The 15,396-nt window shown below is 34.4% G+C and overlaps 2 protein-coding genes across 7 annotated transcripts in view; one reads left to right on the top strand and one right to left on the bottom strand.

Annotated features, from left to right (window-relative positions):
* The window catches only part of unc13ba (unc-13 homolog Ba (C. elegans)), a 178,016-nt gene extending 177,533 nt beyond the window's left edge, over window positions 1-483 (bottom strand). For both annotated transcript variants that reach the window (XM_087253313.1, XM_087253310.1), the window contains exon 1: window positions 282-483. In XM_087253313.1, coding sequence (XP_087109439.1) covers window positions 282-303 — 22 coding nt within the window. In that variant the 5' untranslated portion in view covers window positions 304-483. The remainder of the gene's footprint in view (window positions 1-281) is intronic.
* Window positions 484-3,500: 3,017 nt separating this feature from the next.
* Window positions 3,501-15,396, top strand: part of atosb (atos homolog b) — a 42,514-nt gene continuing 30,618 nt past the window's right edge. For 4 of the 5 annotated variants that reach the window (XR_015490280.1, XM_087252019.1, XM_087252020.1 and 1 more), the window contains exon 1: window positions 3,501-3,840. The gene's annotated coding sequence lies outside the window, so the exon portion shown is untranslated. 5 annotated transcript variants of the gene reach the window in all.

The following is a 15,396-nucleotide window of genomic DNA, read 5'->3' as shown; positions in this document are numbered from 1 at the left end:
CCCGTTAAGCGCATTAACAGAAGATGAGTCGCCTCAGATCCACAGTAACACACATACGAGTCAGTGATACATTTAGGTGTTCATCGAAAGTTACACCCGTTCTTGTGTATAGAACAGGTGTATGTAATTATTATAGCTTACACCTGTTACTGTTACCTGTTGCTCCAACCGCTTTCATACAATTAAAATTACAGCACATTTTAAACCAGAAGCACGTAAACACAGACAAACGGGAAGACAATGTTATAAAAAGTAAATATTTCAAGGTCCCAAATACTTACCTCGCACACAAAGAAGAGACATTGCTGAGATTTTAGTCCACACTGTACATTTATGACTTTATCACCTCTTCTGGCACTTTATTTCCTCCCCGTTCGAAAGGATATTTTAAGTTGCGAACAAATATCGTAGTTTGTTGAATTCATCATCATAATAGACTAGAGTTAAATAGCGACTGTGTTCGCAACGCGCCAGGAGAACTGTGTTCTGCGTCCCCATGGCGTTAGTGACATAAGCAGGAGCCAATCAACTTCATCAAAAGGAGAGAGTGGGCGGGACTACAAGATGATGCGACGGATAACGTTTTTTATCCGCACAGGTGTGTAAATGCCCTCTTTAACCTGCATATTTGACAACATCTGCATCATCATATTCATTTAAAACAAACAAATCCTGCTATTTTTGTAGAAATGTATGCCTATTATTATTTGCAACATATTAAATATTAATATTTAACGTGTGTTTTAGGCGATTTTTGAAGGAAAAAATGGCTGACTGGTAATGTTTAATTTCTGATTTAAATGCTGCACCTTTATTATACTAAACTTAACAGTCTCAGTCTGTGTGTGCAGCCTGTTGAACTGACGAAATGGTTTATGTCTGATGTTTTTGTAGTGCCATTGCGCCATCTCGCGTTTAACACATGCTACTTCGTAATAAACATTTTAAAAATATTTACGTTCACATTTGTTTCCAAGTAGCCGTGAAACTAAGCACTCTGTTAACTTGATTTGAATAAATGCTTTTACCCGAGCAACACCTAAATACCAGTGCAAGGATCTGGTTAGAAGGACGAAACAAGCAAAAACAATAAAGAAATAAATGAATCAATAAATACGCAAAAATATAAATAAATTAGTAAATAAATCCATAATTTCCTGCATAAATAAAACAATAAATAAATACGCAAATATATAAATAAACAAGTAAATAAATCTATAAATTCCTGCATAAATAAAAAAAAGAAATATGCAAAGAAATGAATAAATGATATCGAAAATCCACAACTTCCTGCTTAAATAAATATATAACACGAATGATGGGGAAATAAGTGAATGCTAAACTGAAAGGTTATTTTTTTTCCCCATTGAAAACATTATTCATGTAGTTGCTTGTTTACTTTTCCTCCTGTCTTTCTTTTTCTTCTTCTTCTTTTTCTTCTTCTTCTTCTTATTGTTATTATTATTATTATTATTACTACTTGTTGTTGTTGTTGTTGTTGTTGTTTGTTGTTGTTGTTGTTGTTGTTGTTGTTGTTGTTGTTGTTATGCGAAAGGTGAAAAGATACAAATCACAGTACATTATAAAGAAAGTTAAAATAATTTGAAAAAAAAAGAAAACCAAAAAACAGAAGGGACATTACACATTAAAGAAAAAGATTAAATAATTTACAAATGTCAGTTGTTTTTAAAGCCTTTTTTTGTAAAAGAGTTAGAAATAGTTTCAAAGTAATACTGCATTTCAGAAAGAAATGCTTTTTAAAAAAGGTTTTTGGTTTATAAATTTACATTTATGCATATAAAATTTTGTTAATAAGATAAGAAGAATAGGGAAATAGGTTTTCTTTTTATGTAAAGGCTTTGTCTTGTAATTAACAAAACCAAACAAAACATTTTCACAAAAAGACAAATCTTTCCAAAGCAAATAAGAATAACTGCATTGCAAAAATAGGTGAACTATTAGGACTCAGGCTGTCTGTCAATCATCAGAAAGTGGTCTTTATGCCATCATCAGTTGAATTTTAGAAAAACTTTCCATTTGATTTTATTAACTGGCTTCTGGTGATTGACAGACAGCCTCTTATTAGCATATTGACCCAAGAAAAGTAAACATGCAACTACATGAATAATGGTTTAAAATGAGGGGAAAAAAATAAACTTTTAGTTTAGCATTTTCTTATTCCCCAACATTCGTGAAATGTATTTATTTATTTGCTGCCAGCACTAATAACGATTTATGTATTTATTTATTCAGGAATTTATGTATTTATTTACTCATTTATTTATATATTTGCGTATTTAAATAACAACAACAACAACAACAACAACAATAATAATAATAATAATAATTATTATTATTATTATTATTATTATTATTATATAGGGAAAAAGTAAATATCTGACTTTCTATTATATCATTCTCTTCTGACCTGCTTCTAACATGCTGGTTTGCTGCTTGTTGTTGGTGCTCAGTTGATAATAATAATAATAATAATAATAATAATAATAATAATAATAATAATAATAATAATAATAATAATAATAATAATAATAATAGTAACAATGGGGGAAGTAAACATGTTACATTCTATTGTATTATTCCCTTCTGGACTGCTTCTGACCTGCTGCTGGTTTGCACCTTGTTGTTGGTGCTCAGTTGATTAATAATAATAATAATAACATAAATAATAATAATAATTATAATACATGTAAAGTAAATATCATATAATATAATATATTATATTATATTCTTTGCTCCTGAACTGCTTCTAACATTTTCTGCTTGTTGTTAGTGCTCAGTTGATAATGATAAATAAATAATGATGAATTAGTTTGTTTTTGCCACTTAAAGTTAAAAAAAAAAATAATAATATATATATATATATATATATATATATATATATATATATATATATATATATATATATATATATATAAATATATATATATATAGCACTAGGTCAGTTATGCATCACGAGAATTGGTTACATTTTAAAACAAAATAATTTTTTGTGTTGTTTCACGTTTCACTGTATTTTAAGCGCAAATAATGCCTTGCTAAGATTTAAACAATAATAAAAAAAATTAAAAATAGTAATTTATTCCGGACTGTAATCACTGTCCGTAAAAGAGTTATTATTTACTTGTTTAAATTGGTCTACATCATCAAGTATTACTAAACATTATATTTATATTACCAGTCCGTCGATCTATAAACCCTATTTTTGTCCTGTACGTTTCTCCACCAGCGGAGTAAAAGGAACAAATAGCACGTGTACATGGGCGTGGCTTGATAAGTCGTTGCGTTTCACGGAACCAATAGGAGTCTCTTTCGCCACAATATATTACTGTTATTCAAATATATTCAAATATAGCCTAAATAAGCAATTGTTATTGGTTCTTGATAGGGAAAGCGACCAATCGCTTAAATGACAGCCCTTCAGCTGTTCGAACGTTCCGCCCCCTAGTTATTTTTCAGCAAATCCCGGAAGTATTGTTTTTAAAGGGACAGAATAATTTCATGGGCGACGGCTTTGGACCAAGAGCTAAGCAAAAAATAGCAAAGGCCCGTTGGCAGAGGTACCTATAGGACGTGGAAAGGAGAAGAAAGCCAATCAAAATAGCTTTGTCAGCATTTGGAAAGCGGGATCTTGTATCCTCATCGGCCAGATAAACCTTCGTCACACTGGGATTTCAACGCAGACAGTTTGACGTCGATTACGCTGAAGATCTCCAGATCCTGTCTAAAATAGGATCAAACTCTTCCTCCAGAGATGATGGCAATGTTAGTTTGCTGACTGCTGCAGCCATTGACATTGTCATCGTTGTATGTTTGCTGTGGGTGAGTTCTCTTTGTGCTGCCATTCTCCTTTAGATCACTCTCATTTCACCATTTATTTATAGATCAGTCTCATTTCACCTTGTGCGTAGGATCTGAGATGAATCCGTAATATTTGAATCACCTCAGCAACCTCACTAATCAATCCCGTGTATATATGCTGCTTTATTAATCTGAACTCTAATATAAACCTCAGATTAAAGGATGAGATGATCCCCAGTCTGATCAAAAGGATCCCTGGGTCTTTTCCATCTATTGTACTTGAAATGCTCTCACGTGTGTTTGATAATGGCAGATTAATCACAGTCTGCACACACAATGCATACAGGCTGCTGTATGTTCATGCGCAGGGGGGCGTTTCTGCTTTGTCTGATTCATGCTATTTCATCCACTGAAGGCAACTTTCATCAGTGCATAAGCATGCATTTCTCACTTCAGTGCTTGCTATGTCTTTTACTTTGGGTTCTTTTGTTCCTTTTTGATTTATTACATTCTTTGTGCTTGAGATGTGCATGATTACGTTACATCCCTGGCCATGGGCCGTTATGAATCATTCCTGCATGGCTTGGTGGTGTAGTTTATTTTAAAATGTTGCCTTGTGCTTCATCTAAACATTGCAGGCAAATCATGCTGTCCTTGTAGCCTAATTAGCATCAGTAATGCCAGCATTTTATGGAGAGACAGGCAGGCTATGGAGTTTTTACAGTGGGTGGGTGGGTTTGCACACACAGGTTGCAGAATATGTAAGAGGCATCCATCCTGCTCATTACTGATGCCAGACAGGACGTCAATGGAAAGCACAATGGAGCTCTGCAGAGCCATAACCATTGTCCACCAAAAAAAAAAAAAAAAAAAAAAAAAAAGAGCAGATCAGCAGTGACCCATAGTGAGATCTTTCAGGCTCAAATGTCCCAAAAGAGCTGCAGGTAGAATGTGCCCTTTCAGTTTGAATTCTGAATATTAAGAGGTCTTTAATGCCCTTGATGTGCGCGACCTCCTTCTGTGTGGCCTTCAGCAGAAGTATGTATTACATCACTGGGTTAGAGGAGGAAATGTTGCAGCATATCCGAAGATGAGCATGTCAAGCTGGTGCAGGAAGCAAATGCATGTTAGATGGTTATTGGGTGTGAGGAGGCTTAGTATGCAGCGTTAAGGCCTAAAGTGACTCCCTTTCTGCAAGCGATATGTGTAAATGTTGAATGAGGGGTTTCAGTTCAACATTGCGAAATGCGACGGGCTGCTTTTATCTTGATGAGAATGAGGGAGGTAACAGTTTATATCAGCACTCGCTGTAAAAAATGCTGGGTTCCACACAATACCTTCATGTTGCCCCGACACAAATCGATTAGGTTAACTTAATTATTTGTACAAATTTAAGTGGAACGAACATAAAACAATTACGCTGCCCCAAAAAACTTTAAGAAATGTGTTAAGTCAACTCATTTTAAATTAGTGGTTTGAAAGCAGCAAGCGTAATGTTTTAAATGCTGTTGGGCTAGTGTTTCTTGAGTTTTTATTTGTATTTGGGGGGCTTTTTGAATCGGATCTTTGTTCTCCCCTTTAGATCACTCTCGTTTCACCATTTATTGATAGATCTGTCTCATTTCACCATGTTTAAGATCAGAGATGAATCTGTCATTTTTAAATCACCTCAGCAACCTCACCAATCAATCACGTGTATTTCGGCTACCTTATTAATCTGAACTCTATAAACCTCAGATTAAAGGACAACACAAATCGATTAGGTTATCTTAATTATTTGTACAATTTTAAGTGCATTGAACATATAACAATTAAGTTGTCCCTAAAAACCTTTAAGAATTGTGTTGATTTGGCTCATTTTAAATAAGCAGTTTGAAAAAGCCGCAAACATCGTTTTTTTAGTGCTGTTGGGCTAGGGTTTCTTGAGATTTTATTTGTATTTTTGGGGCTGTTTTGAATCAGATCTTTGTTCCTGTTAAAAAGTTAAAATATATTTGATATAGGCAAGCATTGCTTTTATTAATCAGAATCAATGGAAAATAATCACAGTTGAATTTCTTTAGCAAGTCAACTGTGTTTAGAAGTGGCTAAAGGCTTTAAATGAGTCTATAATGTGAACATCACACACTTTGAGGATGTAATAGTCCTGATAAGATTGCCTTTTTAAAGTTGTTGACAAAGTGGTTTTGTTTCCAGGGTTACCATTAAAGACAACACACACACATGCAACTATTCAACCAATCAGATCACAAATTTGAAACCACTGAAACGTTTGTGGGTATGACGACTGAGATAAAGATTAGAAACTACCTAGCAACCACATAACAACATTGTTTTTATTGGTAACTTAAAATATGTACTTGCATCTGTTTTTTTTTTTTTTTTTTTTTTTAATAATGAGGTGGGATGTTAGCCCAATGCTCAACCCAGGACTAAGACATACACACATACACTACAGACAATTTAGCTTACCCAATTCACCTACAGCACATGTCTGTGGACTGTGAGGGAAACCGGAGCTACCCGGAGGAAACCCACATGAACATGGGGAGAACGTGAACATAGGAATGCTAACTGACCTAGCCGGGGATCGAACCAGCGACCTTCTTGCTGTGAGGCGACGGCTCTACCCACTGCGCCACCGTGTTGCTTATTAACTAAAAATTAAAAAAAAAAACAAGTAGTTGAAATAAAATGCAAACATTAGATAACTTCTACCACATAAACCAAGTGTTGACGTGTTGCCTTGGCAAGAAGCTGAAATCATAACATTGACATTTAAGCTTAAACGGAGAAAGCTATATATATAAATTTAAAAATGATTAATGAAATAAAAATCTAGAACTTTAAAAAAAAAAGTTATTTTAATATTATAAAGGTATGCAAATCATACTAATTGAACAACATCAGGCCCGCATTGGCTAATCGGGAGGACCAGGAGTATTCCCGGTGGGCCGGTCCATTTTTTTGGCCACTAGGGCCAGTGTCTCCTGTTGCCTGCACTCTGAGCAGTCATACTTTTTTCATTTATTTATTTTTTTGACCATAGCCTCAATCTTTTTAATCATTATTTTACCGCAGCTCACCTCTTTTTATTTATTTTCTCGCAGCCACATGAGCAGAATTCAGCCTGCAAGCTAATGATGTCCAATAAAGAAATCTATGATGTCCGTTTCTTGTCAGATGTTGACTTTTAATCTTCACTCAGAGATACATAAACAAATTAAAATAAACAGATGCAGTTCTTAAAGAGCCTGTACACAATTTTTAACATGCTACATATCCTCAATGCAAAATGCACAGAAAATCCATCTGAATAACACAAATATTCTAAGTTCTCAAATGCAAACAGTTCAAAAAAAATATTCAAAACTGAAATGCATTATATAACATTAGTTATTAAATGCAAACAAATAGGCTCCTACAACATATATTCAGATATTGCAGAAAAGGGCATAGTCATGTTTTAAAGAATAGTGTTGGAGATTTACCTACCCTTTAATTTTCTCATATTTATGACAAATATTTGAAGTTATAAAGCAGCTGTTTCCTTAAAAAAGACATGATAGTATCAATAGAAAATTCAATACATTTGGTTTTAATCTTTATTTTATACATGTAGTTTAATTCATATTTGTATTTATTTGATATTTTTTCATTTCAAGGATATTTATGAGCAGTAAGTCTTACAGAAAATAGATTCTGATACTGTTAAACATTACATTGTGTTAAATATTCAAATAAATGTTTACTGTGAAGTACAGAATTGAAAATGACATTTTTTTTAAATATAGTCAGCCGTGAACTGAAGTGGGCCGATCTAAGGCTTGAAACTCCAGGGCTGAAAAGGAGTCCTGCTCAGATTCTGAACAGCATTGCACTAAAATCCCCCAGAACACCTTTAGTAAACCTGACAATTTGTATAACCTTAGTCAGTAGTACTTTATTCTCTCTATTTGTATCTCTGTGTGCACATTTGATTTGCTTTCACCTCTGCAGAAATGCTGTGCACCTTGACGTCTTTAAATAACCATGAAGATTCCATAGATTGTTATCCATTCTACTAAAACCCACTCCACCGGTCGCCTGCCTGGACCTTTCTCTAAGATCAATTAGAGGTTTAGATAAGGATTTCAATAATAGAAACCTGTCCCAGATCATTATCAGAGGTAATAGTGTGTGCTTGTGCAGGCATGTGTTTGTACATGAGTGAGTGTGTACACATGTGATTGAAGCAAACCAGCTCCTAACCTGCCTAAGCTGTTTATCATTTATTTAAATACAGCTTGCCTCTTAAACCAGAAGAGTTAACATGGTAGCCATTGGATGAAGCTCTGGTGTATTACTAAATGAAACGTATATAATACATAGCTGTACATTTGTTTTGTTTTTTATTAATAAACTAGATTTAACTAAACTGAAGTATTAAAGGGATAGTTCACCCAAAATCAAAAATTGTACTCTCAATTTACTCGCCCTCAAGTGTTTTCAAAACCTTAATGAGTTTCTTTCTTCTGTTGAACACAAAAGAAGATATTTGGACATGTTAGAAACCGGTAACCATTGACTTCCCTTGTAGGAAAACAAATACCATGGTAGTCAGTGGTTACAGGTTTCTAACGTCTTTCAAAATGACTTCTTTTGTGTTCAACAGAAGAAACAAACAGTTTTTTTTACAAGTAAATGATAAGTAACATGGCAAGAAGGTCGCTGGTTCGAGCCCCAGCTGGTTTAGTTGGCATTTCTGTGTGGAGTTTGCATGTTCTTCCCGTGTTTCCGTTTGTTTCCTCCAGGTACTCCGGTTTCCTCCACAGTCCATAGACATGTGCTGGAGGTAAATTGGGTAAGCTAAATTGTCCATAGTGTAGGGGAGAGTGGTGCACAAAGTAACTCGGGGTAAAATGTTACACAGAGTTTTAGGGTATTTGCTCAGATTTGACCATGTCATGCTTCCGAGGTTTTCACCACAGTGTCGGCAGATGTCTTACTGACAATTATTGAAAAAGTTCAGCGAAATTTGGATGAGAAACACAGGAGAAACAATTTTTGGAGCATAAAAGTATTTTTTTGTTATAGTCATTATTGTTTTTATTTTTTTAAGTCTGTGAAAGTATGCAAGTAAAGTCTTATATTGTTGTGACTACCATCTTCTAGGCTAAAAGATGGAACAATTTTAAAAGATGTAAAAAACACAGTGACTGCTAGCTAGTTTTGAGGACAACAGAACACAGCAGGGTTAGTTGTAACAGGGTGTTACAATTAAGCCAAACACTGTTGGACACCAACTAAATGAGCAAAAAAAATATATTTTGAGTGTGATATTGAAAACTTTTAAAATAAAATGTTTTTTAATAGAAAGTATTTTTAATAGACATTTTTTTCTTAATAATGCAAATAAATGCACTTTAATAATGGTTAATAATCCAAATAAATCCAAATGTATTTATCCAATAAATAAATAAACATGCTTTGCTATGTAGAATAACAAAATTAATTAAGCTGTGTACTGAGTAAATATAGCTGCTATTCAAAGTAAACAAATTTTAAAAATCTGCTCTTTTTAAGCACGTGTTACATCTAACCCTCTGTCTGTTACAACTTGCCCTGCACGTGGGGTAAATGGTAACATATACTCCTGGCACTTTTGGCAATACTACACAGAAACCATAAGTTGGGCATTCATAAAACCGGTGCTCATTTGTAGGACAGGCTTGCATATTGTTGGTAATAAACAAATGGTTTGTCAAACCCCATTACTTTGTTCATTATTTGGCCAAAACCAAAAAGTGTTACTATGCGTGTATGTCCTGGTCCTCCATGTTGGGGGTTGAGCGTTGGGCTAACAACCTACCTCATAAAAAAAACAAGATGTTACGAAACACCAACATGGTGCGGCTACATATCAACTTTGATATAAATGGCCCTGGGAGTAAGTAAGAAATGACAGAATTTTCAATTTCGGTTGAATCATCCCTTTAGAGCTTGACATTGATACAGAAATTCTGAAGTCCTGCAGGATTGACACACAATGGGCTATTTTTAACTATGCTTACGCTGTATTTCTATAGCACTTATGCTAGGCTAATTGCAGGTTGGCAAGAGTTTGAGTTTATGTGTCTAGTCTTTACTGGAATAACACATTTTATGTTTTCATCATGGAGTACTCATCCAAGCTCCCTCTTTCTCTACCATTATCTTTCATTTCACCTTTGCCCTCAAATCCACCTTGCTCCATCTATCTCTCTTTCTCTCATTATGTTCTTACTCTGTTACAGAGAAGTAAATTTGTCACCCAGCACCCCCACCTTGGAGAGCGTGTTACCAAGGGCATGTTAGTTACCGTCCTCATTCATCAGTGTCAGCTCCTAATCTCTACAGAGGGACTAGCCTTAATATCCAGCGTCAGCTATGTTTTTGTTTTTGCAGCGATGTATAAAGACTCCCACAGCTGATTCCTCATTAAGGACCTCATAGTGTTTCATTACCTCTTGTTAGGTAGTTACATTTTATTGATCTATTTATAGCACGCATACCCTGGAGTATAGCTTGTTATAGAGATATGTATCTGATACACATCATTCAAGGATTATTCTAGTGCTGAACCTAAGCTCTAAATGGCTGCTGCTAGAAAGTTCTAGAGAAAAAAAAAAAAAAAGTTGAAGCGGGTAAGTTTAAAAGTAAGTAGACAGAAGGTGTGACTAGCAAAAATTACATGCTGTGTATTTACATCACCAATACAGAAAGCGAAGGATTGCACCTTTTGTGTTCTCACTTGGCTCACTGAAGTGGAAAACAGGAAGTTGAGCAGCTGACTATAATAGCAGCAGTCTGGTGGGACTTCTGTTCTGGTTAGTTTGAACTGTTATTTGAATAGCATGCAGACTTTTTGGTTTTAAATTTATAACAACAACCACTACTTTAACCGCCGCTCTAAGTACACACTTGATGTAGCCATGACTCCTAACCATGCTCACACTGTTGTCAGTCAAACAGTAAGGAAATTATATCAATTTAACATGGTAGATGTTCATTTGCAGTATGGTAATAATGCTAATGATCATTTTGTTGTTTATTGTTATTATTATTATTATTATTTATGATTTCTGTTATTATTATTATTATTATTATTATTATTTCTGTTATTATTTTTATTATTATTAACATTATTATTATTATTATTTATATTATTATTATTATTATTAACATTATTATAAAAAAGTTTGTTAACAGATGGATTTATTTTATTTATTTATTTTTTAGATCTTCGCCATAGGGCTGAATTTATTAGATCACAAATACAGCAAATGGTTATAATTTAATTAATATTAGTATTATTTATTAATATTTATTATTAGTATTATTATTATTATTCATTCATTCATTTAATTTCTTTTCGGCTTAGTCCCTTTATTAATCCGGGGTTGCCACAGCCGAATGAACCGCCAACTTATCGAGCATGTTTTACGCAGCGGATGCCCTTCCAGCTGCAACCCAACACTGGGTAACATACACACTCATTCACACTCATTCACACACATACACTACGGACAATTTAGCTAACCCAATTCACCTATAGTGCGTGTCTTTGGACTTGTGGGGGAAACCGGAGCACCCGGAGGAAACCAACGTGAACACAGGGAGAACATGCAAACTCCACACAGAAATGCCATTTTTCTCAACTGAGGCTCGATACCAGCGACCTTTGTGCTGTAGGGCGATTGTGCTACCCACTGCGCCACCGTGATGCCTATTATTATTATTATTATTATTAGTAGTAGTAGTAGTAGTAGTAGTAGTAGTAGTAGTAGTAGTAGTAGTAGTAGTAGTAGTAGTAGTAGTAGTATTTAAATTAACTGCTTTCTTTTTAACATATTTCAAATGTAACCAATTCTTGTGAAGGCAAAGTTGAAATTAGCAGCTTTTTCTCCAGGCTTCAGTGTCACATGATCCTTTATATTTCATTTTAATTTGCTGATCGGGTCGTTATGACACATTTCTTATCTCTACTTAATAATTTATTTATTGTTTGTTTGTTTATAATAATTGTACATATGCAGATATTCGATAATTATTTATATTGTAATAATGAACATGCACAATATAGATATTGTAGGATTTTATCACACCACCAAATGCTTGTAGACTTATAAGTAGGCCCACACGGAATCTGCACAGATTTTTAACCCATCGTTGGGTCTATATATTTACTAGTGTAAATGTGTGAAAATTTATGTTTATTATTTTTTATTAATTTTAGTAATAGTATTAAATAATATGAAAATGTTCATATGATTTATGTACAATACAGTTGCTTTCTGTCTTTTAGTAGATGTATTATATGAGAGACTATTTTTGTTTATCAAAAAAGTCGATCTAATTAGATTTGAATTGTAAACATTTTGTAATATAATTGTTTTTTTTATTTTATACATAAGCTTTTAGTTATGATGCTCCCAAAATCATTCCACATAAATCCACAGATTTGTTTACAAAATTACAAGCAGAAATAGCAAACATTATCAAACAATGGCAGATTCTGTCTGGGCCTATTTATAAGCTGTTCAGTTTCAAACATTATCATCTTCCAATGTTGATCCTCATCTTGAATGTTGACCTACGACAAGCTTTGATAACTTTGCTAACTATTTATAGGCTTATTTTTTTGTTAACACTTTAATCTAATGTTCCATTTGATAACATTCATTTAACTAAACCCACAGTGAAAACTTTTTTTACACAGAACATGTGTGTATATATATGCGTGTATATATGTATATATATATATGTGTGTATATATGTATGTATGTATGTATGTATGTATGTATATATATGTATGTATCATAAAATCATAATAATACCGTAATCTGTGATAAAAGCTTCAGCTATTACTTGCAAGAATCTGTAATGAGCCTAGTATACATATTTTAAAATATAAAAAATTATTATTATATTTTGTGATGTCATACTTTACTGTCACGTATGATTTGTTTAAACTCACAAGCACCAAAATGTCTACAAAAGATAAAGTTGTTTGTGTCAAATATGACAGCTTGACTCGAAATGGATACAAACACACTCTCCAAACATGGTGAAAGGGAAGGGTTAGAATGTAGCTGTGAGCTTTAACAGTCCCTCATAGACCAGTTGATCCCAGCTACAGCTCAGAATAGCTGCAGGGAAAAGTATTTTGAAGGAGAATAAAACTGGTTTTGCTGTTGCAGCTGAGCATAGCCTTCCCTGCTAGCGTGTTTAGCCAGCATTATGCACCAAAAAATCTATGGTGGATGACCACTGAGCAAGTGTAAACATCTTTGTGTATCTTTTGTGCACTTTTGAATATATGTGTGTGTGTGTGTGTGTGTGTGTGTGTGTACTGTTTTGCTTCACTCTGTATATAAATTCTCAGAGAGCAGCTGAGGGTTGGCTTGTGTCTCAAGCCACGCCCCCCAGGGATTTCTTATATGGCCGTGAGCTCTTAAAGGAGAAGTGCTGAATGTTTTCAATTTCAACCATCTGAGCACACCAGCCAGCGCAAGACAACAGAACTCTGTCATGATCCTGGTGTTATGCCGCTATGAATTTTTTTTCTCTTAGCAAAAGAAACTGTCATACATTCTCAACACAAGCTCTTCGCAAAAAAATCACCTCCCTTCCTCCTCCCTCGGTGCATCTAAAGAGATGAAATTAATCTGTGCTGCATGTGCTAATGCTCGCATTTAAGTGCTTGCAGAATTACCTCCCCTTATTTGGAAGATGTGCACGCATTTGAAAGAGGTCTGTGGCATATTGCAGACAGGCTTGCACAAATGCACACACATACACACACCCATCCTTTCACACCCATCAGAATCTGTGTTTCTGTCGCAGGGCAGATAACACACTTTCATGCAGAGACGTATCCGCTCAGCTGTGCACTTCCCCTTTGTGCTCTTTTTTTTTTTTTTTTTTTTTAAATACAGGATATTACCATGCTCGTATGTGTTTGTATTATTGCTGAACGTTAGTTGTTGGTGTAAAATTGTGACAGGTCATCACTCGACTATGCAGGTTAACATTTATGTATGTAGTAATTTTTTTTTTCTATTTTAATATAATTGTAAATTGTATTTCAGTCTTACACTTCAGTTCCAATGATATTTATTTATTGTATAGATCAGGGGTGTCCAAATTTTTTCATTTAAAGGACCCAAACACAAACTTGATTTAGGGCTGTGGGCCGAATGTAGACCAAACCATATTAAATTTGCCATGGGTAATTTTCTAATTTATTCTGTAATATTAAAAAAATTAATAGAAAATGTTGCTTTAAATCGTATCGACTAATGCACTATCATTTTATAATAAACATTTAAACAGTAAAACATAAACAATCCCATTTATAACACGTTCAATGCTGAATACATGAGCTAAGCGTACTTTAATTTGCTCACAGATGTCTTGTGCATCTGTCAAGTGACACTATTTACATTTTAAAATTCTGATTCATTTACAGCATTTAATTGAATCTTTATATTTCAGTTGGCTTTTTTGTAGCTCGGTAATAAAGCAATTTGAAATGACGATCACTGCCAAAGGCATGCGCACCAACCACCCCCATCCCTATCGTTCTCCCTCTCTTTTCTTTTTTTTTTAAAGATTTATTTTTGTCCTTTTTGCCTTTATTATTAGATGGGACAGATTTTAGACAGGAAGCGAAGTGTGAGAGAGAGACAGGGGGTAGGGAAATGTCGTTGAGCCGGGATTCGAACTCGCGATGCTCTGACGTGCTATTGCACCACATGTCAGCACACTAACCACTAGGCTATTGTGCCGATCTCCCTCTCTTTTCTGATAGGATGGCGAGCCCTACTTTAGGCATCTCTGATATAGATAGAAGTTAATATATCATTTGTGTATTATTTTTACCTTAATTAATCTAAATTAAAGGTGCAGTATGTAAGTTTGACACCCAGTGTTTGAACTAGGGACAACATTCCTGGATCAAAACAAATGCAAGCGCAGGTTGCCAGATTGAGGAGCTAGTCTGACTTCTGAAGTCGTGTTCTAAATTAGAGCAACGGCACGCGATATAGGTGTATGTTCACTTAGCAGGTTTCTTAAATATCTGCAAACATATTATGGTATTTTTATGCTTTAGACCAGTCCAAAACTTACATACGGCATCTTTAAGTTTTATGCACCTATATAAACTGAAAGGCCAAATTTTTAGTATTGTACTTTTTAAAAGTTCACTTGCCACACCAAATGGCTATTTTAATTAACCAAAGTGCATCTTAAAAGCTGTTTTGATCTGAGAGAGAAAGGAAACAACTTTTCTCCCATTTTCATACAGACTTTTAATCAGCTCTACTCATCCTTTCTCAATAAACAAAGTGAATACTGACACCAAAAGTTTCCAACTCCTCACCAAAAGTAATCTAAATCTATTCACTGGCATATTCGCCTCCAAAGTAACACATTCGGGTTGCTCTGGAATGCCTCTATTAGACAAGAACACACATACACAAGTCAAGCTGGCACTAACGCGCACAATAACTCACTGAAGCTCTGAGGGAATCCATCGCCTCTGCAAAACAA

Source organism: Danio rerio, chromosome 5 (genome assembly GCF_052040795.2).
Source record: "Danio rerio strain M-AB ecotype USA chromosome 5, GRCz13ab, whole genome shotgun sequence".
In the NCBI taxonomy this organism is placed as follows: Eukaryota; Metazoa; Chordata; class Actinopteri; order Cypriniformes; family Danionidae; genus Danio; species Danio rerio.
Note: the sequence above shows the minus strand (reverse complement) of the source record. Positions and strands in the feature narration are given on the sequence as shown.